Source organism: Myiozetetes cayanensis, unplaced genomic scaffold (assembly GCF_022539395.1).
Source record: "Myiozetetes cayanensis isolate MyiCay16 unplaced genomic scaffold, myiCay2020 scf26, whole genome shotgun sequence".
NCBI classification, from domain to species: domain Eukaryota; kingdom Metazoa; phylum Chordata; class Aves; order Passeriformes; family Tyrannidae; genus Myiozetetes; species Myiozetetes cayanensis.
This window is the reverse complement of record NW_026087477.1, coordinates 6,179,561-6,200,918: the sequence shown is the minus strand read 5'-3', so window position 1 is coordinate 6,200,918 and position 21,358 is coordinate 6,179,561. Positions and strand designations below refer to the sequence as shown.

The window sequence follows — 21,358 nt, the reverse complement described above, 5'->3', positions numbered from 1 at the left end:
AATTTGTACCTTAAATCAGGGTGATTGAATTCTGCAGAGTTTGTTTCCTCTGTAGCCATGCAAAAGCTCACAGAAAAGACATCAGCGTGCTGAGGGCTGAATCACACAGACTCACCTTCTGAAGCTTTCTGGCTACCTCCTGTGTCTGTAAAGAGGACACAAGACACAAGGGAGAGGCCATCTCCTTCCTCAATCACATCAGAGCTCTCCTTTGGAATCTTCTTGTCAGGCTTTTTCCCCAAAAGTCTACGCAAAGGGCTTTTAAAAGCAGACCTGAACACAAGAGCAGACACAAGTGTGTCCCATTAGAAATGGAAGCTGCTTCTGCTGCAACAACAGGCTCTTAACAGTTACACACCCCAGGATTAACCTGTATGAGGAATATTTTAGGTCCAACCTGCAGAAAAAACCAGCAGCACAAAAAAAAAGAAAGACAACGTGAAAGCACACCTGGACTTTGTGATCCCTACTAGATGAGAGCACAATTTTCATTCTGGCTCAGGCAGTCCCTGAGCTGCAGTGCCACAAGCTGGAGGAGCAGGCCAGGGGAGCAGCGTGACACGCTTGCTGGGTCCTTCAGCTTTTCTCTTGGGCTTGGATTACACTGCAAGAACCTTTGATCTGAGCTGGAAGGTGGCTCTTATTTTAAAAAGAACTGGTTCAAAGACAAGTGTTATGCAGGAAGCAGAGAACCTGTTCCCCAGCAGGGTCAGATGTCAGGCTCGCTGCAACACGAAGCAGCAACAGCCCCTCCTGGAGCTGATGGCAACACGTGCCTCTCCACAACTGCAGCCTCAAGATGCCCAATTCAAGCACAAGTGGAAAACAACCTTTTTTTTCCCCCATTTTCTCCAAGACAGGCCAGTCACACACACAGCACATACCTGGCATCCCCCTGCTGACTCGCTGCTGGCACAGGAGCAGCCGTGTCTGAGGTAGGGAAGTGGTCACTGGGCTTCTTCTGCACAGGGTATTTCTTGGTGCCTTTTTCTTCTTCTATCGTATCTGGTGATTGCTGCAGTGGAGAGGAGGCATCAAAAACGACACTGTGAGTGAAACAGATTCTCTACATGGTTTTAAAAAATAGGATGGTAAAAAAAAACTTTGCTTCATCAACACAAAACACTTTACCTAATAGATATTAGCATACTAATGTAAGATCCAAATATATCCAATGCTTTAACCAAAGATCTATTTATCTAAAATTAAGTTTTCAAACTCTTGTATAATATTTGCTAATGATTTTTTTTTACATGGATAACAAGAAAAAAAAAAAAAAAACACCTCAGCCTGAAGGAACACAGAACAGGCACACAGAACACTCCAGAATTTTTTGCAGTTCTTTAATATTTATAAACAAGGATAATTAGGTATAAATATACACAATAGCATCAGTACCTGGTTCATGGCAACAGTCTGGGCCAGTGTTGAGAGATCACTTAATGAAGCTGAACTCCCCTTCTTCCTGCAATGTTACAAGACAGGTTTCAGAATATATATTTTAATAAAGCCTGTAGCCCCTTCATATTTAACACCTCTTAAATAACACACATATCAATGTTATATCTGAGACAGAATCCTGATCAGCTCTTGCAACTCACTTTTAAATGCAAAATTTACTGGACAAGTGAAAAAGGATGGGAATGTCGGATTTCCTGCCGTATCAGAGGGATGATGGTTGCAAACTGCAGCCTCACTAAAACCTTGTTTTCAGTGGATAAAAGACACATGGAAATACACTCCAGACTCCACCTCAGCTAAAGCCCTGACTCTCCACTTTCATTCAGCCAGGCAGGCTTTGTGTCTTTTGTGAGCTTCTGCAAACATTGTGCCCACACAGATTCCCTGCAGGACTGGGAGCCAAGGAAAAGCAGTTCATAGCTCCCATAATATGGCCAGATGTACAGGCTCCCAGGAATCCTCCATCTGTGTTTAAACATTCCAGATATCTGTTTGGGTTTTTTTTATCTGTAAAGTAAATAAAAAGGAAGCTGCCCTTACTCCAGCTGATCCTGAGGAGATTTATCCACACGTGTCCTTCCATCCAAGGACTGACTCAGCACATCATTCTGACCAGCATCAGACTGCCTCTTGCCTTTCCACTTCTCCCTCTTGTACTTCAGCTTCTCTGGGTTATCCACATATCTCTGGATTGAAGAAGAAGTGGGACTATCCAGGTCTTTGGTTGCCCTCTGACCAGGACGTCTGTTTTTATCTGCCCAGGGCTCGGATGGACTCCGAAAGCTCCCAGTAGCCGACAGCACGGTATGAAGATTCAGTGCAAGATTCGTGGGCCTTTCAGGGCAGTTAAAGCTTTGGCTGCCTTTTATTTGGTTACTCTGATTCCCTTGTGCTCTTGTTCTATCAGCTGCCACATCACCCTCTTCTGATACAGGTGGTTGCTCGGGAGCAGAACCACTTTCCTTTATCTCGCTTGACGGTGGCGTGTCCGGAAGCGCTTTCTCTTCACTTGGACTTTGCTCTTCCTCACTGCCTCCCTGAGGGACAGTATCATCTTGAGCTGTGGATTTCTCTGGCACTGGAACAGCTTCCAGGGCCTCTTCAGAAGTGGTTTGTTCCTCAAGGCACAGTGAAGATGGTCCTTCGAAGGACAACAGAATGTGCTTGTTCTGTAAGTCGTTGTGTTCCAGCCCCCTCTGCCGGCGGGATTCCCTCTTCTCCCGGCTGGTGGGGACTTTCTCCGAGCCCTCTGTTGAGTTCTTCTGGGGTAACGTGGCTTTCTCAGATGAGCTCAGGTTTTCAGATGAGTTCAGGTTTTCAGATGAACCCAGGCTTTCAGATTGCTCATTTTGAGCTTGATCTTCAGATTGCTCATTTTGAGCTTGATCTTCAGATTGCTCATTTTGAGCTTGATCTTCAGATTGCTCATTTTGAGCTTGATCTTCAGATGGCTCACGCTGAGCTTGGTCTTCAGATGGCTCACGCTGAGCTTGATCTTTAGATTGCTCATGTTGAGTTTGGTCTTCAGATTGCTCATGCTGAGCTTGGTCTTCAGATTGCTCACGCTGAGCTTGGTCTTTAGATTGCTCATGTTGAGCTTGGTCTTCAGATGGCTCATTTTGAGCTTGGTCTTCAGATTGCTCACGTTGAGCTTGGTCTTCAGATTGCTCACGTTGAGCTCGGTCTTCAGATTGCTCATTTACAGTTTGATCTTCAACTTGTTCATGTTGAGCTTGATCTTCATCCCCAGCAGCCTGATCCAGCTCTGTTTCATGTTTCACAGGTAGTTCATCTGTTGCTGGCTCACTCTGCTCATTCTTGCTCTTATCATCCTCTCTGTCTTCTTCCTGCATTTCTCTCTGCTTTTCTTCAGCTTTCTGCCTTTCTACAGCCATCTCCTGATATCTGTTAGGGATTTGTAGGATGAAAACACAAATATTTAATGCCCAGCAGTCAAAGAAAGTACCAAGTGCTTCAGTGCAGCCCAAATAGCAATACAGGCACAAAGCACAGTCCCAGTGTGCCTGCAGGGAGGTGTTTGCTTGTCAGGACTGGCAGCAGCAGTGCAGCTCAGCCCAGTAAAGCTGATACTGAAATACCAGATGATAATAACTAGCTTTAAGTTCATAGAGTCCCAAAATGGTTTGGGTTGGAAAGGACCTTAAAGCCCATCCAGTGTCCATGGGCAGGGACACCTTCCACTAGCCCAGGATGTTCCAAGCCCCATCCAACCTGGCCTTGGACACTTCCAGGGATGAGGCAGCCACAGCTTCACCGGACAACAGTTTATTAAGTTGTTTACTCAGTCAAAACATCCCATAAACTGAGCTTGGCAGGTGAAGCCAAGCAGCCAAGTCACATTGCTCCTCCTCCTTTACCTCTTGCGTGCCAGGTGTCCTCTGAGCAGGGCCTGCAGGAGGCAGATGCTCCTCCTGTGCTGCAGGAAGCGTTTCCGCTGCCGGTACCGTCTCCAGGCCGCCTGGATCTCGACGGCAGCGCTGCTCCTCTGCAGGGCCACCCTGAGACAGCGGGAACGCCAGCAGGCCTGCAAGGCACGTTCCTCAGGTGAGGGAGGGCTCCTTCGAGGTGGGGAGTGTTACACAACAGTCTGTTTGTTTGTTTGTTTGTTAGGAAAATAAGGTTGGGAATTCTTAAAGATACCTGTAAAACAAGGGCCGCCTGCCGTGTCCTGAGAAAGCGCCTCCTTTCCAAAACCATCCTGAGCCAGCTCTGGAGGAGGATGATTTTCCTGATCACTTCTTTGTGTAGTGTATCCTGGAGTATCTGCCTTTCAGCCTCTTTCATAAAAACCTGCCCAGTTAAAGAAAAGTTCATTCAAGAGCAGTTAACAGGAGCCTTTGAGCCCCCACTGGAGGTATAATGAGATACTGGTAATGTTGAGCACTGCACCAAACCTCACTGGCTGACAGCATGCCCAAAAAGTTAAATGTCCTTTTAAATTCCAGAGTTTGCACTCTAACACATACAACTGTATTCACAGCCTTCAAATCAAAGAACTCTTCTAAAATGAAAGCATTGACCTGTTTGACAAATGCCAATAGCACCGATCCCCCCAAAATATCCATATAATGGATTTGTACTGGTGTCAAGAAAACAGCTTGGCATCAAAACCAAGGAGGCAACTATAACATCTGTGTCAACTGCTAGTTAAAATAGCTCATTTAAGTACAAAATGCAAAGAGAAACACCTGTAAAGGAACTGCACTGAATTTTGCAGAGTACATCAGTGTTTCTTACTGCCCTTACAGAGAGTTTCACAGACCTTGGTCTTCCCTATTTGATAGTAGCTTTCATTCAGTTTTAGTTTATTCAAATAAGCACAGATGTCTTCCTTAGAGGCTTTGGCATCTTTGGGCAGTAACACCTGAAACTGGTCGATGAATTCCTGTGAAAAGCAGAGACAGCAAGAGACCAAAGTTAGAAGACAATCTCCCAAGTTTAGAGTTCTACTTTAAAACAGAAATCTGATTAAGACACAAAAATCTGAAAATACTTCACTCAGAGCTGTTTTTCCTGCTCTGTAAAATTCAGGTTTCAGTGCAGTTAATGGTGAAGATCACCTGTATGTGATCCCTAAAGCTACTGGAGTGTTTGACAGAAAACTAACTCCCCCCTGCAAGCAGCACTGTGCAGCACTGCCTGAATGCACTCAGAATGCAACAAGGAACAATTTACTGGCAGATGACTCACACAACAGTTCAACTACAACTTTTTACCATGCAGGCTCTCTCAAAACAACATTGCATTTTTACAGCTCACCCCAAGTCATGAGCTTCATATGAAGAGACACAAAAGACTCTGAGGCAATGTGCTTTTGCAGATGGAGCAGATATTTCTGCAGGCACAGTGCAGTTCCTCACACACCTGGAATGTGTATTTGGCACTGTAGCCAGACCTCCTGATCCGCACAGTTTCCAGCATGCCCGTGTACCGTAACTGCTGAAGCACCAAGTTCTCATCAAAAAGCATCTCTTTCTGAAAGAGAGCAGCAGACAACATGCAGTGAGTGCCTGAAGAGTGACAGTGAACAAGTGGAAAGGGAGATATGACAAGGCTGGAGCCTTCAGCCCTCAGCACCCAGCCCAGCTCCAGGGCAGCCTCACCTTCTCGGCGTTGGAGCGGATGCAGCGGATGAAGAAGGGCTCAGCTCTGCCCAGGGTCTCCAGCAACTTATTAAGTGAATTCTGAAATGAAACATTCAGAAACGTTTTTATTCTTCAGATTATCGGCATTTTGAGTTGTGTTTGCCTGCAGTGCAGCTGCTGCCTCGGGAATAAGATCTTTCAGGTGCCTTGGCTGTATCAAATCCTTTTTCATTCAAGCAGAGGTTCTCCCACACTCCACTCCCTGCCTTTGCTTTTTACCTTTTCCCAAAAGAATTTAAAGCAGGGTTTGCTTATGCTGTAACAGTAGCACTGGATCTGCATGCAGGGATGAGGCTGTTGGTACAGAGAACTAACACATTTCACAGCATAAGGGGAGTCTTTTAAAGCACTCTGACTTTAATCAAGTAATAATCCTACTTCAGACAAATCAAGAATAAAACCCATGGTTTTCCAAGCAAGACCAGCCTAGGTTAGCCCAGGAGGGCCTGTCCCTCAGGGTGCACCAGGGGTGTGTCCCCTACCTGGAACTGGGCACTTATGCTGGGGGGTTTCTTCTTCTTGTGCAAGTGCAGAAGGGACTTCGTGGTCCTGTCATGCAGGGTCATGCTCACGATGAGCTTCAGAGACTTGGAGTCCAGCAAGTTCTGCAAGAAATGTTTCAGAATCAACAAAGTGCAGGTCTCTAGAAGGGGAAATACTTCTGTCTGCATCCAAATGGGTAAAACATGAAACCAGCTACCCAGAGTTCCACATTCAGTTTTGTAATGTTACGTTTTGTAATTATTTCTATTTTGGACCAAAACACTCCTTAAGAGGGAGAACTTTTCCACTGCCCCATCCAAAGAATGTAGGGTGAACAAGGGGAATTACATCATCACTCTGTTTGCCTTCCCTGACTTGAAGTGCATTTCATGCATTTATGGCATCTCCAGTCTAACTACAGAGATGCCAACACACAATTTTTTCCTGTTTAACAATTCTTATAAAGGTGAACATTTATCTGTTCTTTAGCTTGTCAGAAGAGCATAAATAACACAACTTTTCTACCCTGTGAAACAATATTTTCTGCAGTGAGTTCTGGCAATCAAAATGAAGTTCACAATGCAAAAAAAAAAAAACAAACCAAAAGAGAAATCTAAATTTTCTGAATAAACTTTACCTTGGGAATGATCTGCTTTTGTTTGACACCTCTACTTTTCCTGTTAAAATAAATATAATTTAAGAAAGAAATACACATGATTTTTTGTTATTTCAGCAAGCCATAAGTTCTATGAGACAAGATGAAGGACAGAAGAACATGAGCACAAACAGCAGCAGGGTGTGTTCATGCACGTCTCTCACAAGTAATCAATGCAAGAAATGCAAACTGCTTTGCAACAAGAACAATTTATTAAATAAACTCTGGAGGTACTGGAAGCTTTCAAAAGTGAAAGATTTTCTCTGAAGTTAAAGCTGTTCCAAACTGCACTGCTGCAGAGACTATTTTGGTGTGAGTTATTCTATTTTACTGCACAGTCACTGAACTCTCATTTAATACCAAGGCACTACCAAACAAAAATATTTGATTTACAAGTTACTGTTGCTTGCAGCAGAACCCCTGTGAAAGTAGCTAACTGCTCCCAGGAGGACAGTGCATGTCCCAGCACCTCACCTGGGAATTGTGGAATGTCTGAGCTCATTCCCAGAACTGCCTGGAGCAGGACACACCTCGGGCACTGCTCCCATCCACACACACAGGGAAACAAGTGGAAGCTCTCAGAAACAAGGCTGCAGTTCACATCCTCCTGACTCTAAGCACGTGTGAGGCAGATTCCAGCTCTGTGCCACTTATTATACATTTACTTATGTATTATACAATTATACATTTACTGATTATACAACAGAGCCCAGATTCATTTTCTTACACACGCACAGAACTGCACATGTAAAGACTCTTAACCCAGGAATAAATCCAGCACCAGCATCCTGAATTTCATGAAACCATTCCTTATACCTTGTGAGAGATCTCACTGTTGAATATTTTGCACCAACAAGCCCGCACTGGGGTTTAAAGCAAGCTGAATGAGAAGCAGGCTGAGCTTTCCTCTAACGCAACGAAGCAGCAAAGCATTCCCTACTGGCTGTTTTTCAGAAGAGATGTTTTATTCTTCATTGTCTCGCTTGGCTTTGTGCAGAAAACAAGCTTGGGACAGCTGTGTTTATTAGGGAGTGGAGCAATGGCTTGGTTCTTGTTGCACTTTGAGAGCAATCCCCAGAGCACCAGAACTCACATGAAGTGGGAGCGGTGGTGAAGGCGGCTGAGTGACCGAAGCAGCTTGCAGGGATCCCCCCCCTGCCAGGGCAGTCCTTTAATACTGGCGATGATCTGCTCATGCATGTCTCTACAGTGGTCCACAGCAACACACAGGTGGCAAACAGAGACACACAGCAGTGAGAGGGGGAGGAAAACAGGAGTTAAAACCTCGAGAGGTCCCGTTATCGAGTGTGCTCCAAACTGGCAGGTCGATCCCAGGCTACTTTTCCCTAAGCGTGAATGATTCTGATGTCAAGTCAGCACTCTCTAGTCCATCAGTGCCCTAAAATTTAATTGCCAGGGTCTCATTCTGAATTTACTCCCTAATTCTACCTTTTAATGTAAATTCTTGAGCCATCAATTCGGAAAATTGAGAGAAATTTAGCAAAATGTACTTAATGGGCAGGGAACCCCTTTGTTTAGCCAAGCAGCCCTTTCAGGTAGATATAAGCTTCTTAATAATCAACAATAAATATTTTTTATATATATTTGACTACTAAAACGAGGCTACTTAAACACACATCAGGAAGCTAAGTTACAAACAAGCTGTTGGGAGGACACCTGAAGAAATTTTGGTTTTCACTTCCATTTCCAAGTTATTCACGTTTAGCTTTTCAAAGTAAGCCTGGGGTAGTTCCTACTGTGTGGCAGATTCCATTCCTCAAGCATGCACTGTGCTTGTGAAGCGTTGTGTCCTGGCACAGAACTTACCTTCTTTACTCTCCAGAGAGGCACAAATGAAAAATAACAGAAGTGTAAGAATCACTTCTGACTGTCAGATGCTCCCACTGTTCTGAGCAGCAGCACCATTACAGACAGCTGTTGCTTCCCTTGCTACCTCCGAACACTTTGGAATATCAAGACTTGTTTTAAGATGTCCCAAGGAAACAAATCTCTTTTTTTTTTTTTTATGACTAACTTTGTCACCCAGATTGGATCTTTAGTTCTTAATCGCCCCAAGTGACAGAGGCTGTCCAGGATGAAGTAATTAGGAAGCAGCAGGAAGTCACTCCTTTGTGTGCCCCACGGCTTCACTGGCACTCAGAGGATGCTCAGAAGGTCAGTCTGGCCTGCAAATGTGCCTCCCTGGCCTGCAAATGTGCCTCCCTGGCCCGTAAATGGGTCTCCCTGGCCTGCAAATGTGCCTGTGGAATGTGGAAGTTCAGGCCTGGTGCTACTCACTTCTTGTTTTCACGGAAAGGAACGAGGTCTTGAAAAGCATTTACAGCGTAATCCTCAGAACAATCAAATGAGAAATCAAGCACTGAGGAGCTGCAAAAGGAACATGTATAAAGCCTGAATACTCCACAGAAAGGCCAATCTGCCTCCAGAGAACATGTGGAGGCAGTTCTGAAGCATTTGCCTCCCTCCTAATGATGTCACAAGGCTGCAAAAACACGAGTGCTCCTATGAATCCTTCAGTGACACAGACTGGCTGCAGAGGAACACACAGTGCTAACAGCAACACACACCAAGCACACAGAACTCAAAACCCCACTGGTAAATGGATCTGAGGCTGTCCCCAGCGTGTGGTAGCACTGGGTCTTATATAAAATGAGCTGGATTGTTGTGTTGATAGCATTATAAAGGCCAAAGAAAACAAGAGAGAAGGAATGAAACTCGCTCTCCTTGTGGGCAGATCTAGTTGACATTTGATACATGAAAATGCAACTCAGCAGTTCAGGCTCTTTTCCCTGGACAGGTTAAGGATGTTTTCTCACCGATAAACTTTTTCTACTGGGGTGTTGGATCTCTGGAGCTCAGCAAGGGGAACTCTGGGTCCTTGACGTACCACTCCTGTTAGGAAATAAGCAACAAATTGCATTTTGACAGAGGTATGAGCATAACAGACAGGAAAAAACCCCAACCACTAACTGTAACATGAAAAATATCTATCCAAGGGCCTAGAGTTTTTATTTAGTGCTTTATCCAGCTACAGCACTTTGCTTCTCAAACTCCCTACTACTAGAAAGTAAATTGCAGCTGCTCAGAAAAGTTTCTTAAAATTAATAGTTATGAACTATTCATTTTAACTATGAATACTCATTTGAAACTTCAGAGATGTCTGAGAAGATCAAAACTAGCAAAGAGAATGCAGATTAGAACTATCTTCCCCAGCTTCACAGAGCATCCCAGAATATTCTGAGTTGGAAGGGACCCACAGGGATCAGAGTAAGTGAACAGCCCACGAGGGGATCAAACCCACAGCCTTGGTATCATCAGCACCACGCTCTGACCAACCAGGACTTCCAATCTGGCACAGCCTGCTGGACGTGGTGCACTGATTGGAGGTGGAAAGCTGAATAACCTCAGGTAAAACACTGACAACCTCCTTGACGGGCGAGCTGCTAAACCACCTTTCACCAGCCGCGTTGCGCTGGGTGCCAAAGATCGCTGCCAGCTGACGCCGTTTCACCACAAAGCTGCTGGTTCTGCCAGCAGGCACTGACCAACCATAGAGGATTCTGTGTTCCCAGCCCAGTTTCCCCTGCCATACCTGCAGTTTTCTGAGCCCTCTGGCGTCCCCCCTCTGCGAGCACGGCCATGGCCCTGACGGCAGCGCGCAGCACGGCCCAGCGGAACACGGCCACGGGGTCCATCCCGATCAGCTCCCGCACGAAGGCGCTGTCGCTGCCCCGCAGCAGAGCCACGATGTCCGGCCTCATGTAGTCCATGTTCTTCTCCCTGAAATCCTGACACCCAGCCACGCTGAAACACAGGCTGTGCTCTGACCCCAGCTATCGCTGTTCAGCAGAACTCGTTATTCTAAACAATTCTCCCTATGGTGTTACCCTCCCATCTACACCCCCACCCCCCAAAGTACAGCTGATACCCTTTAATCCAGCCCATTCCCAGCAGATTTTCTACACCCTGACAGAAAACTCCCTCAGAAAGGCAAGGATTATTTTGTGGCCATCAGATCCATCACCTACTTTGATCTGGTATTTCACTTTCCCAGCGAAGTGCCGGATGATAAAAGCAGGTTCCATCACTGGGGTTCCCACAAAGAACTTGTTCTCCTCGTGCTGCTGCTTGAATTTGGCCAGCAGAGTTTGGTTGGTGGCATGTGGAAAACTGGGAATACAAAACAAAAGAAGCCAGCTATTTCCCAAATACAGGTGTGTTAATTATGGTGACAGAGTGAACACCTATTGACCCTTGTGAAAAGTATTAGCTGTCCAAGATCTCTACACCTGCTCTGAATTTTAGAGGTGGGTTTAATTTCTGGACCCAAACCAAACAGCTCCACACACAGCAGAATATTCTGAATGTCAGTGTTTCCTCCCATTTCAGCAGCCAGGTTTAGTTACTACATTAACTATTTACCACATTTGTTACTTAATGTTCCAAGGAATTACATACACACATTTTATTTTAATTAATAATTAGTAATTCCATGGTAAACCACAAACATGGAAGTTTCTAAATTTGCTTAAACCAACGTTCAGTTCTAACATTAATTTATATCACCACCATACTGCAGTCATTACAAGCAAACTACAGTGTAAATCAGGCTCATAAATGACCTTTGGCTTCCCACAACATTCCTCTCCTTTTTCAAGTGCTGTATTCCTGTTCCCTTTCAGTCCTTCCCTCCTCCCTGCCACACCTTTTGCCAGAAGATGTTTGTTGCTTACTTGCTTTCTTCATCCAGAAGATAGAAGAGGCCAGTGGGCTTCTTGCTGATTAAGTGAATGCAGGCCACATTATCAGTATAGTCAATATTGTGCCAAGTGATCCCTTCACTCTTATATTCCTCCTGTGTAGCTCAAGAAAATTCCCTCATCAGTACAGTGCCCTGAGCTTTGATGTCCTGGGCTCTGAGTGCTTAAAACACATCCTCAAACAGCTACAGCCAGTGGGGTTTGTTAGTTCAGGCAGCAGAGACAGAAGGAAGGAAGAATTATTTCAAAGAACAGAAGAGCAGGCAGAGTGACTCAGATCAAAGGGCCACTTAGGCACATCACTCAAACTCCTGTTTGGGGGAGAATTATTGAAAAAAGAATGTTCTGCTGTGCTCTGCCTTCCCAGCAATCACAGCCTCTGACCCTGCACTCACACGTCCCATCTCCAGCATTCCACTGCAGCCCTGGGTGGACACGGCAGAGGAGCTGGAGTCTGTTTTTCTCTTCCATAATTCTTGCATTATAGGAAATGACAAATACTTATTATCAAGTTCCAGAATGTTCAAACTGCACTGTCAGAAGTTTCAAAAGAGGCAGTGAAGCTCTACACAAACACCCCCAGAACTTCCCCAAGGAAGCAATGGACATTGCTTAGGTTTAGAAAATTTGGAGCCAAGAGAACATGAAGCTCTTCTGCTGAAATGACAGTGCATCAAATGCTCAACAGGACAAGCTTCCCACTAATTTACAACTGAAATATCAGATTGTCTTGATGTTGTAAATACCCACAAAATAATGATAAGATACTAAAGTAAAGGGAGGTATCATACAGAAAATTAAATAAGTTTTATGTTAAACAAAGGACAAAGAGCACCTCTCAGTGCTCTAGATGATGATGACGATAAATGCATTATTTTTAAGTAGGTAGAATTCAGCCTGCCCAACACAGACTGCTCAGTGTGTGCTGCCTTACACAACTGAAATGCCATTTTCCACAGACAAGAAAGCCTTTCTTTAAAAAGATATAGAGATCCCCCTGAGGGCCCTCAGGCTGCAAGAGATACAGGAAATGGGTCATTCAAGGATTAAGCTTATTTGGGAAAACAGCATTAGAAAAAGAAAGAAGACAATGCAACTATTTACTCTGGTCAGCCTGGACAGCCAGTTCTGTCATAAGTTACAAAACAGGGACCTCAACATTATGTTTACACACAAAATTTGGATGTTCAGTAATTTGCCTTTCTTTAAAATGCTTGTTTCAAGTTATCTACACACTACAGAATGACTTCTCCCTTTCAGCAGAGTGACCTGAGAACCACATTTGCACACAAAGCAGGAAAAATTACAAGTTTCTAGAGCAAAACCCCCAAAGCTGAGTCCAGAAACAGATCTGTTGGCTCCTGCAGCACTCAAAGTGCTCTGTAAGATGACACCATCTGCAAACAAGTAATCAATGTATGCCAGTAACATCAGGATCTCAGAACTGCTGCCAGTTGTCTCCCCTAAATGCACTTGGGTGGGAGAAGCAACGAAGACTTATTAAATACTTAAAAACTGCTAAAACCACTAAAACAAAGCAAAACCACCTCACCTACAGACTTTTAATATCAAAGTTCACAGTTTCACTTGGGGTCACCTGAATGTTGCCTTAATTTCTGCAGTCAAGCAGGAACTCAGTGCCAGCCCTCTCACTACCATGAGTACACACAGAGCACTAAAGAGATGAGCAAAGCCACTACTTTCAAAAATAACGAGCAATAATGAAACAAGAAGTTAAAAAAGTAAGAAGACTTCCAGAAATATTCAAGCAATTATGCCACAGGGTTTTGCAGAATAGAGGTTAGGTCTGCATAATACAGGAGCACTTGATAAAAATGGTTTTATTTCTTGTTCCTTACCTGTTCCAATTTGAAAATGTGCTGATTGAAATAATACTGAAGCTGCTCATTTGCATAATTTATACAGAACTGTTCGAAACTGTTGGTTTCAAAATCTTCAAACCCAAAGATATCAAGTACACCAATGGACAGACACTAAAAGAAGACATGGAAATCCAGTTAATAGTCTGTCACACAGTGCCTTAACCCCCAAGAGACAACCAGTGCAGAAAGCACTGCAGTCTAAGCTGATAGATTTTGAATACCTGAGTATTTAATTTGAATATTTCAGAGTTTTGTCTACTGTAAAAACAGAGATGATTAAATATTACCAAGAAATTTACCATGGGCTTCTTGCTCAAGATTTATCCCAGACACCTGATTACATCACTGCTCTCAGGACACAACTGCCTGCAAAGGCTTGTCTGGGGAGACACTCACTGTAACAGATTCCTCCATGTCCTTCTTATTCAGGAGTGCATGATTGATTCTCAGAACAATCCAATCAAACAGAGCACTGTACAGGGACTTGGCCATGGAATCACGAGCTGTAATTGCCTGCAGATCAAACAATGTTCAGAACTTTAAATAAAGAATAGCATTTCTGTTTCCAAGCAGTGTCACTCCCGGGTTACAATCCCAGCAGAGACAAATAAAATCATGATTTTCCTTTAGTGCCAACTTCTAACTTTCCTAACACCCTCACAATGTCAAAGTGTACCATTTAAGCTTTTTTAACCCAAAAAAGCAAGTTTCAGTTATTTAAAATCACTCCACTAATGTTCTTCTACTCACCTCATTGAGACTATATGGCAAAATAAGCTTATCATTAGCAGTCACAGTTTTTCTTTTTGTTAGCACTTCTACCAGGATTTCTCGTTTAACCTTCAAAACAAGAGAGAACAAGAGTTATTGTCACCCTCCAGCTCCTCAGTGAGTAATTTGGACACAGAACTTCCTCACAGAAGCCCAAGCTCTTCAACAACATCCACATTTATCAACCATTTACAACTTCTTTAAATTATTCTCAGCTTGGATTCATTCAGATGTTTTCCTGTGGTGGCAAAGAACACACCTACACTGAATCTACTCCTGCTCAGCTCTATTACTGGGGAGTAAACAAATCCTGTTTCCATGACAGGTTATATTTCATCTCTAACCCAAACAATTTCCCCATTTCATGTTTCCCCTCCCACAAGACAAATGTAGTGGAAGTACCAAAAGGGAGATCCAAGATAGAGCAGCTGGGATATCCAAGTGAAACACTGAGGCAGAGCATGACAAACAGGTGTATCACACATTAGGGATTAAGAGAAATACTCTACTTTTAAGAGCTGGGAAAGAATGTCCAACACTTCAGGAGGTCCCACGTCCAACCCTTCATCCCGACCTGTGGCTTTCTTCTTGTACGTGACATTGCCCAGGTAGAGAATAGCTGAAAGGATGGAAAAAATCCTAAGGAAGAAAAATGGAATTTCATAAGAATTTTCCTTAGGAGATCGTTATCACAACATGTTAGCAGGGCTAATTCTACTTCAAGGCTCTGTCTGTCAGCCCTGGAACACTCAGGTGTCCTCGCTCCCAACTGAACAGCTTCTGATGCCAACACACAGAGAGCTCACTGCAGCTCAGGAGCATCAACTACCAGCAACAAAAGCCTCAAGAATTCTACTCACTGTTTCTTTGTTGCTGAAAGGAAGCCAACCATCTCCATGGCTTGTTTTAATCTCTCAAACTCGTGCCGGAGATCTTCCCCATCTTCAATTTTCAAGTTATGCTGTGGAGAGAGACCCATGACTAAAGGCTAAGGACAAGGCCCAAACATCACAAGAAAAGAAGGTATAATCTGTCCTGCCTTTCTTTGGCCCAACAGGCAGACAAACCTTATCAAAGCACTGGTTACCTGGTTGAGGTAGAAATAATCTTCAGGTTGCTTGAGGTGAAATTCTTTACGCTCTTCCTCATTGACTCCAAGTAGCAAATAATAGAAGACATGGTAGTTCCTGCAGAGTCAAGACATTTCTCTCATGAAAATAATGGTTTTTATTTTAGGTGCTTCAGATGTTCTTAAACTCTTCCACTGATTGGAATTCTTCTGGAAAAAACTGTTTTCATCTCTTACCTTTCATCTTTCTCTTGAGAAACCAGGCGAGATTTTTCAAGCAGGTATTTTTCAACAACAGCCCTAAGGAGCCACCAGAAAATGAAAAAAACATGAGGGCAAAAAGAAAAGACTTCAGAAAACATCAGGCAACAACTGCCAGGAGAGTTCAAATAATGAGATCTGCACCAAAATATGCAAGAGAATAACTTAGTCACTACCTTAAACCTCAGACAGGAATTTCAGTAGGACTATATTATGATTGGAACACAGAGAAATAGCTAAGGACATCTATCTGCAGTGCTTGGGTTTGGTGGAGATAACTGGAAACAAGCAGACAAAGCAAGGAAAATTGTAAAGAGAAACAAGATACATGGAGTGGTAACAAGGTGTTATCCCTGGAGATGAACAGTTATCTGACCAGGAATGCACAGGCTACAACCCCCCCAAAATATCCCAGGGTGACTCAGTCCAACAGGACAGTGGGGATGCCAGCCTGGAATGGGAGCCAGACAGAAATCCCCTCCCACAGTGACAAAGGAACCTCCTGAGTGAGATTTAAAATCCTTCACAGGGGATAAAATGACTGAGGTCAAAGTCTGAGCAGCTTTTCCTCCTGCTGAAGACAAAACAAGTGTATTCAAATTGTCCCAGTCTCCTGAGCTGGTGTGACCTGGTCTGAAAAGCTGCCAAACTTGTTCAGGGGAAGACTCAAAGCAAATGTGGTACAGAGTTCCCAGTCACTTCTGGGATTGCAAACATGAAAATGATCCAAGGGAAGGGAATTCTGGAGCACAAAGGTCAGGGATGGCTCCTGACACTCCCCAGTGCAGCAGAACTGGCAAATGCAGGCACAGGATATTTCATGTTTGACACACAATTTCAATTAATTCAAGTAATGATTTTATTGCTTTCTTTATCTCTCCAGTTGGTGTTTAAACTGTTTCTTTAACGTGGCTTCCTCAAATTTATCTCACTTCTCTCCAACTCCTCTCCAAGATCCAGATCTTCTGTTTTGCAGTGCAAAATGGAGTGTTACCAAAAAGCCTTCCTGCAGCAGGAAGGCAAAGCTGCAGCAGCAAATCCTTCACCTGAGCCAGCTGTACAGCAAAGTGAGGACATTATGCATGACCTGGTAATTCCACAGAGCTCAGTCAGACACTCTCAAACATTTGATATCCAACAAAGCTCACCCAGTCCCTCAAAGCACAGAGACCACCCCAGGACCACCCCACGCTGTACTTACCCCCTGACAATCCCATTCTCTAAATAGTTGACTTGAATGAACTTCCCAAAACGGCTGGAGTTGTTGTTATGTGCTGTTTTTGCATTTCCAAATGCCTGTAACAAAGCAAAAGGAGTTCATTTTCCATTCAACTTAATGTGTCAACAGCCAGCTTTCCAAGCTCTTCTGTCCATTGTCCAGACCCCCAAGAGCTTCCAATATAAACTTGGAATTCTATGGAAGTGGCAGCACATGGATACCAAAAAGGCAGCTCAGGAAGCCCCCATGTTCCTTACACATCTACATATGTTTTTTATTTGCCTCATGCAATAATATTTTGAAGGACTGAGGGAAGGGAATAACACATTCAGATATTTTTAAGAGCACAAGACAGGCAATCACAGTTAGAGAGCACAAATCAGCCTCAATTCCTAACAATTAGGACCTTAAAGAGGATATTCTGCTGGAAGGAGGCAGCACAAATACCAGGAAACTGCCTCTCCCCTACAAAACCCACAAGCTACATCCTATTCCCCATTTTTAATTTACGTGAGACAGAAACGTTCAGATCTCACTTATAAAATTAGCCCAAATGGTGTATTCAAGAAAACAGGAGAAAGACAAACAAACCCACTTTGGTTTACACTTACTGGGCAGCTACTCTGCTACACAACACCAAAAAATGTGGTCTCCTTTTAGGGTTCCAGGAAAGAGGGGGGAAAAATAGGTATGGCACAAACCCTAATTGCACAAAATATCCTCAGCATGAGCCATGCTTAAGAACCATAAAGGTGAGTTATTACATCTAAAAATCCAGCAGAATTAGTTATTGGGAATGTCCTTAACTTTATCAACTCTTAACTGTGTGTTCCAAGGCTGAGGGGAACTTTTCACCCTTCCCCATGAGCAGGCAATGCAGCACCCAGAGAAGAAACCCTGTGTTAGATTTAATTGTTTGCAAAAACAGCTCTGCTCAGGGCAGACCATCCCCAGCAATTCCTGCCACAGATATTTCCTCTTAAAGCTCCAAGGATAATTAAAGCCTCCATTAGGAAATCCTCCTCCCTAATATAGAACATTCAGGGCATGACTGCCCAGAAGTGCCACCCTGTTCCTCCACACACACATCTGGAGCAGGAGGGATAAGGACTGCAGACAGCACAGAACTGAGCTGTTTACACACAAAACTGCCCAATTTTGTTGTATTTCCACAGGGAATAATTTTCAGGACAGTCAGATTATTTGCATATTGAAAGCCTTCCCTTCTCTATTGGTTTTGGGGGTTTTTTTAACAAAGCACCTCAAGGGTTGCAGCCACCCTGCAGTGGGGACTCCTGGATCATTAATTCCCAAACAGATTCTCCCAGCTTCCCACCTTTCTTTCTCTTACAAGATTTCCACCTCACGTTCAGAGAGCCTGAGAAACTTCCTATAAACTGGGAGAACGTCCAGAATTCTTCAGGCAACTGTTATTTTTGACCTAAAGGAACAAGCTAAAGGAGCTCTTCCTGTGCAGGTGGATTGTGCTGTAACTGCAGAAGGGCTTCTGGAGGGAGAGGATTTGTGTCCAGCAGTGGCTGAAGAGACAGGATTTGTATCCAGAAGTGCTTACCCATGGCTGGAGGGACAGGATTTGTCCCAGCATCTCACAGATAGCTGAGCTCAGCCCCTGGATTTTCCAAGACACACAGCCAGCACCAACAGCACCCCCACTCAGATTATTCAAAGCAAGCACTGCCCAGCCATCAGCATCTTTTTTGGAGCTTCCATCAGGGATCACTCAGATTTCTCTTTTCAGAGCCCACCTTGCATGCACATGCACATTAACATGTGTATAAAATCCAGGCCAGCTCCTCCTGGGACCAAACCAGCAGTGCAAGTCCCATGGCCCGAGCCCAGCTCTGGAAATCCAAGCCCTGCTCCTCCCCAGGACGAGCCCAGCTCTGGAAATCCAAGCCCTGCTCCTCCCCAGGATGAGCCCAGCTCTGGAAATCCAAGCCCTGCTCCTCCCCAGGACGAGCCCAGCTCTGGAAATCCAAGCCCTGCTCCTCCCCAGGACGGTGGCTCAGCTCAGGCTCTGTGTCAAACACCTCCCAGCTTCCCGCTCTGTGCCCTGGGAAATCTGCTGGAGCGAGCTTTGCCAGACTGCAGAAAAATGGACTTGCAAATCCATCCCACAGAAACCTCCTTTTCTAAAGTTTTCTAACCTAAGCCACCAGCCAACCATCAGCTCACTGGTTACAGCCAAGAAACCAAACCACAGCGCAGCTACATTTGCCACATTATTTTGTAATAACTAATTTTTGGCACTACAGAGTTAAGAAACCCCATAACTTGGGCTTCCTGATAAACTTTTCTTAGTGATTACTCATGTAAGCAATGAATACAGTTGAAAACTAAAGCTCTTATGATCTCATGTGTCTGGTATTTGGTCAAAGCACACAGCAAATTCTTAAAAGCTGACCTAATATTAACAGTTTTTAGGAAAGTTTGCATGAATGCTTTCCTCAGAAGAGCCTTTAGCATCTACAGCTTTTTACAGAACATTCCAAGTCAGTGAACATTTTGGGTAGGGAATTTTTTGTTGTTGTTGTTACATTTAACTCTAATCACTGTTACCAAGTCCTTCCATATATTTTGGCAAGTACAAAATAAATTCAGAAGATGTGAGGGGCCAAGAGAATCTCAGGTAAGGAGAAATAATCCTTTATCCAAGCAAACCCATTCACTGTTTTCTTTTGTGAGTCAATGTGGAGACAGCTAAACCCAAAAAAACTGACCCAAAATGACTCCAATGCACAACACCAGCTACATGAGAGGGTGAGGCAAAAATAGCAGAGCAAGGGCAGCAGCAATCAGAGCCTATTCCAGGAAGCAGGAAGTCATCCAAGCCATCTTCCCAGGCTGGAATGCAAGAGGCATAAAGTGGATCTGCCACTCCAAACTCCTACAGCACTGACAGATTTCAGAGTATTCAGGAAAACATCAAAGTCTCCTTTTATCTGCTGTCAGAAAAACCACCCCAAACCAAGCCATAGACACGCTCCCCCTCCTGCCACACAACTACAAATCTCATTGAATTAATTCCTAAGAATTAATCTGAAATTAATCTGCCCAAATCTGAAAAAGCTTCTGGAGTTCCCATGGAAATCACAGACAGGTCCAACACAGCCCCATCTTCCAACCTGCCAAATGACATGGAGGGCTCCAATTCCACCCCCTGGAAGGGGAAATGACTTCCCTGGAGTTGGATTTGCTTTACCAGGGCTCTTCACAACCACGCTGGGAAGTCCCCACTCAGCCACTGCTCAGGGTCACTTTGCAGTTCCACCTGCTGGGGGATGTTCCAGGGAATTCCAAGCATGGGAAGAGTGAAAAAAGGACCAGGTGATTTTTTTTTCCCAGCAGGGAAAAGCAGCAACAAGACATTTTTACTAAGAAGAAAATCAACTAAAATCCAAACAAACGGAGAAAGGAAGTTCCATTCCTCCTCTGATTATGATTCTTAAAACAAACACATGCAGATAAATGTTTAAAACAACCACTTTCCCTGGAATAGAATCCCAGGCTACACCCACGAAATGCATGTGCAGGCTTTGATGGTAAATACCAATGAAAACCAGAGCTGAAGCTTCAGTCCATCTTATCCCAAAGCCACCAGCACAGAGGGAATGTCTTAATTAAAACAGAGCTACAAATGGCTTCACTCTGGTCTCCACAGAACTGGGAAGCATAAAACTTTCTACATTAAATTTGGTAAGTTTTTTAATGTGGTGAGTTCCAGAAAATCTGATCCCCCTCCACCTGATGGTGCTGTCAGCAATAATCCTCCTTTAGAAGAACACTTAATGAATGCTTCCTGCTTGGAATTGTCATTTTATTTGGGCCTGAACCCTTCCCACAGAATGCTCAGTGGCATTAGGAGATCTCCAAGGACACATCCAAGTGGGAACAAGCAATGGTTTTCCACATAATACAGGAAAAATGAGGATTCCCCCAGTATCTGTCCCACCTCTCCTCAACTCCCATTTCAGAGGGAAATGAACTTTCAGCACACTCAAAAAGTGACAGGAATTCTGTAATAAAGCCAAAATATCGAGGGCTGCAGTTCAGGACAGACAAGCCAAGCCGAGCTCTGCTGCCAGAAGACAAAGCTCCAATTCCCTCCATTCCCTCACCACACATTCCCAGCCCCTTGCTCAATCCCCTGCCACTTCACTAAATTCATTGGCTCCAAGAATAAGTTAAATTTAGGTTTCCAAAAGAAATTCAGAGTCTTCCGTTGCACATTGTGCATTCTGTGGCCAAAACAGGCAGCTGAGACATTTTTCCTCGAGGAAAGGAAAATATAAGTTTATTGGAAACTTCTTCAGTGTGCAGGGGAAGGTTTGATTCTCTTGTTTGAGACTCTATAAAATAAACAAAGCTTTGATTCACTACTCCCAGTTTGATTCAGTATTCCCAATTTGACCCAAATAATAGATCCCAAATGTAAATTCTTTTTTGGAATTCCAGTCCTAAGTAAATTGAACTTAACAGTCAGTACAAGAAGGCAAGACTGCAAGTCAGGGAACTGTACTTTAATTACTAGATTTAGAAGAGGATGAAAAAGTTAGGAGTATCTTAAAAAGGAGCTTATATTTCTCTT

General features: G+C 43.9%; 1 protein-coding gene across 11 annotated transcripts in view; it reads right to left on the bottom strand.

Annotated features, from left to right (window-relative positions):
- The window catches only part of MYO9B (myosin IXB), a 41,906-nt gene that overhangs the window by 8,890 nt on the left and 11,658 nt on the right, over window positions 1-21,358 (bottom strand). For 6 of the 11 annotated variants that reach the window (XR_007629653.1, XR_007629654.1, XM_050321108.1 and 3 more), the window contains 25 exons: window positions 16,732-16,826; window positions 15,507-15,569; window positions 15,288-15,387; window positions 15,061-15,161; window positions 14,710-14,839; window positions 14,180-14,269; window positions 13,826-13,942; window positions 13,406-13,540; window positions 11,520-11,641; window positions 10,815-10,956; window positions 10,379-10,574; window positions 9,603-9,678; window positions 9,064-9,153; window positions 7,859-7,969; window positions 6,748-6,787; window positions 6,110-6,232; window positions 5,586-5,666; window positions 5,347-5,457; window positions 4,745-4,867; window positions 4,123-4,272; window positions 3,840-4,006; window positions 2,002-3,366; window positions 1,399-1,465; window positions 885-1,015; window positions 116-273 (listed from right to left, as the gene is read on the bottom strand). Coding sequence is in view for 9 of the 11 variants with exons in the window: in XM_050321108.1 (XP_050177065.1) it covers window positions 116-273; window positions 885-1,015; window positions 1,399-1,465; window positions 2,002-3,366; window positions 3,840-4,006; window positions 4,123-4,272; window positions 4,745-4,867; window positions 5,347-5,457; window positions 5,586-5,666; window positions 6,110-6,232; window positions 6,748-6,787; window positions 7,859-7,969; window positions 9,064-9,153; window positions 9,603-9,678; window positions 10,379-10,574; window positions 10,815-10,956; window positions 11,520-11,641; window positions 13,406-13,540; window positions 13,826-13,942; window positions 14,180-14,269; window positions 14,710-14,839; window positions 15,061-15,161; window positions 15,288-15,387; window positions 15,507-15,569; window positions 16,732-16,826 (4,084 nt within the window). In the remaining 2 variants the exon portion in view is untranslated. The remainder of the gene's footprint in view (window positions 1-115; window positions 274-884; window positions 1,016-1,398; window positions 1,466-2,001; window positions 3,367-3,839; window positions 4,007-4,122; window positions 4,273-4,744; window positions 4,868-5,346; window positions 5,458-5,585; window positions 5,667-6,109; window positions 6,233-6,747; window positions 6,788-7,858; window positions 7,970-9,063; window positions 9,154-9,602; window positions 9,679-10,378; window positions 10,575-10,814; window positions 10,957-11,519; window positions 11,642-13,405; window positions 13,541-13,825; window positions 13,943-14,179; window positions 14,270-14,709; window positions 14,840-15,060; window positions 15,162-15,287; window positions 15,388-15,506; window positions 15,570-16,731; window positions 16,827-21,358) is intronic. The other 5 variants (XM_050321111.1, XM_050321115.1, XM_050321116.1 and 2 more) reach the window with 3 other exon arrangements.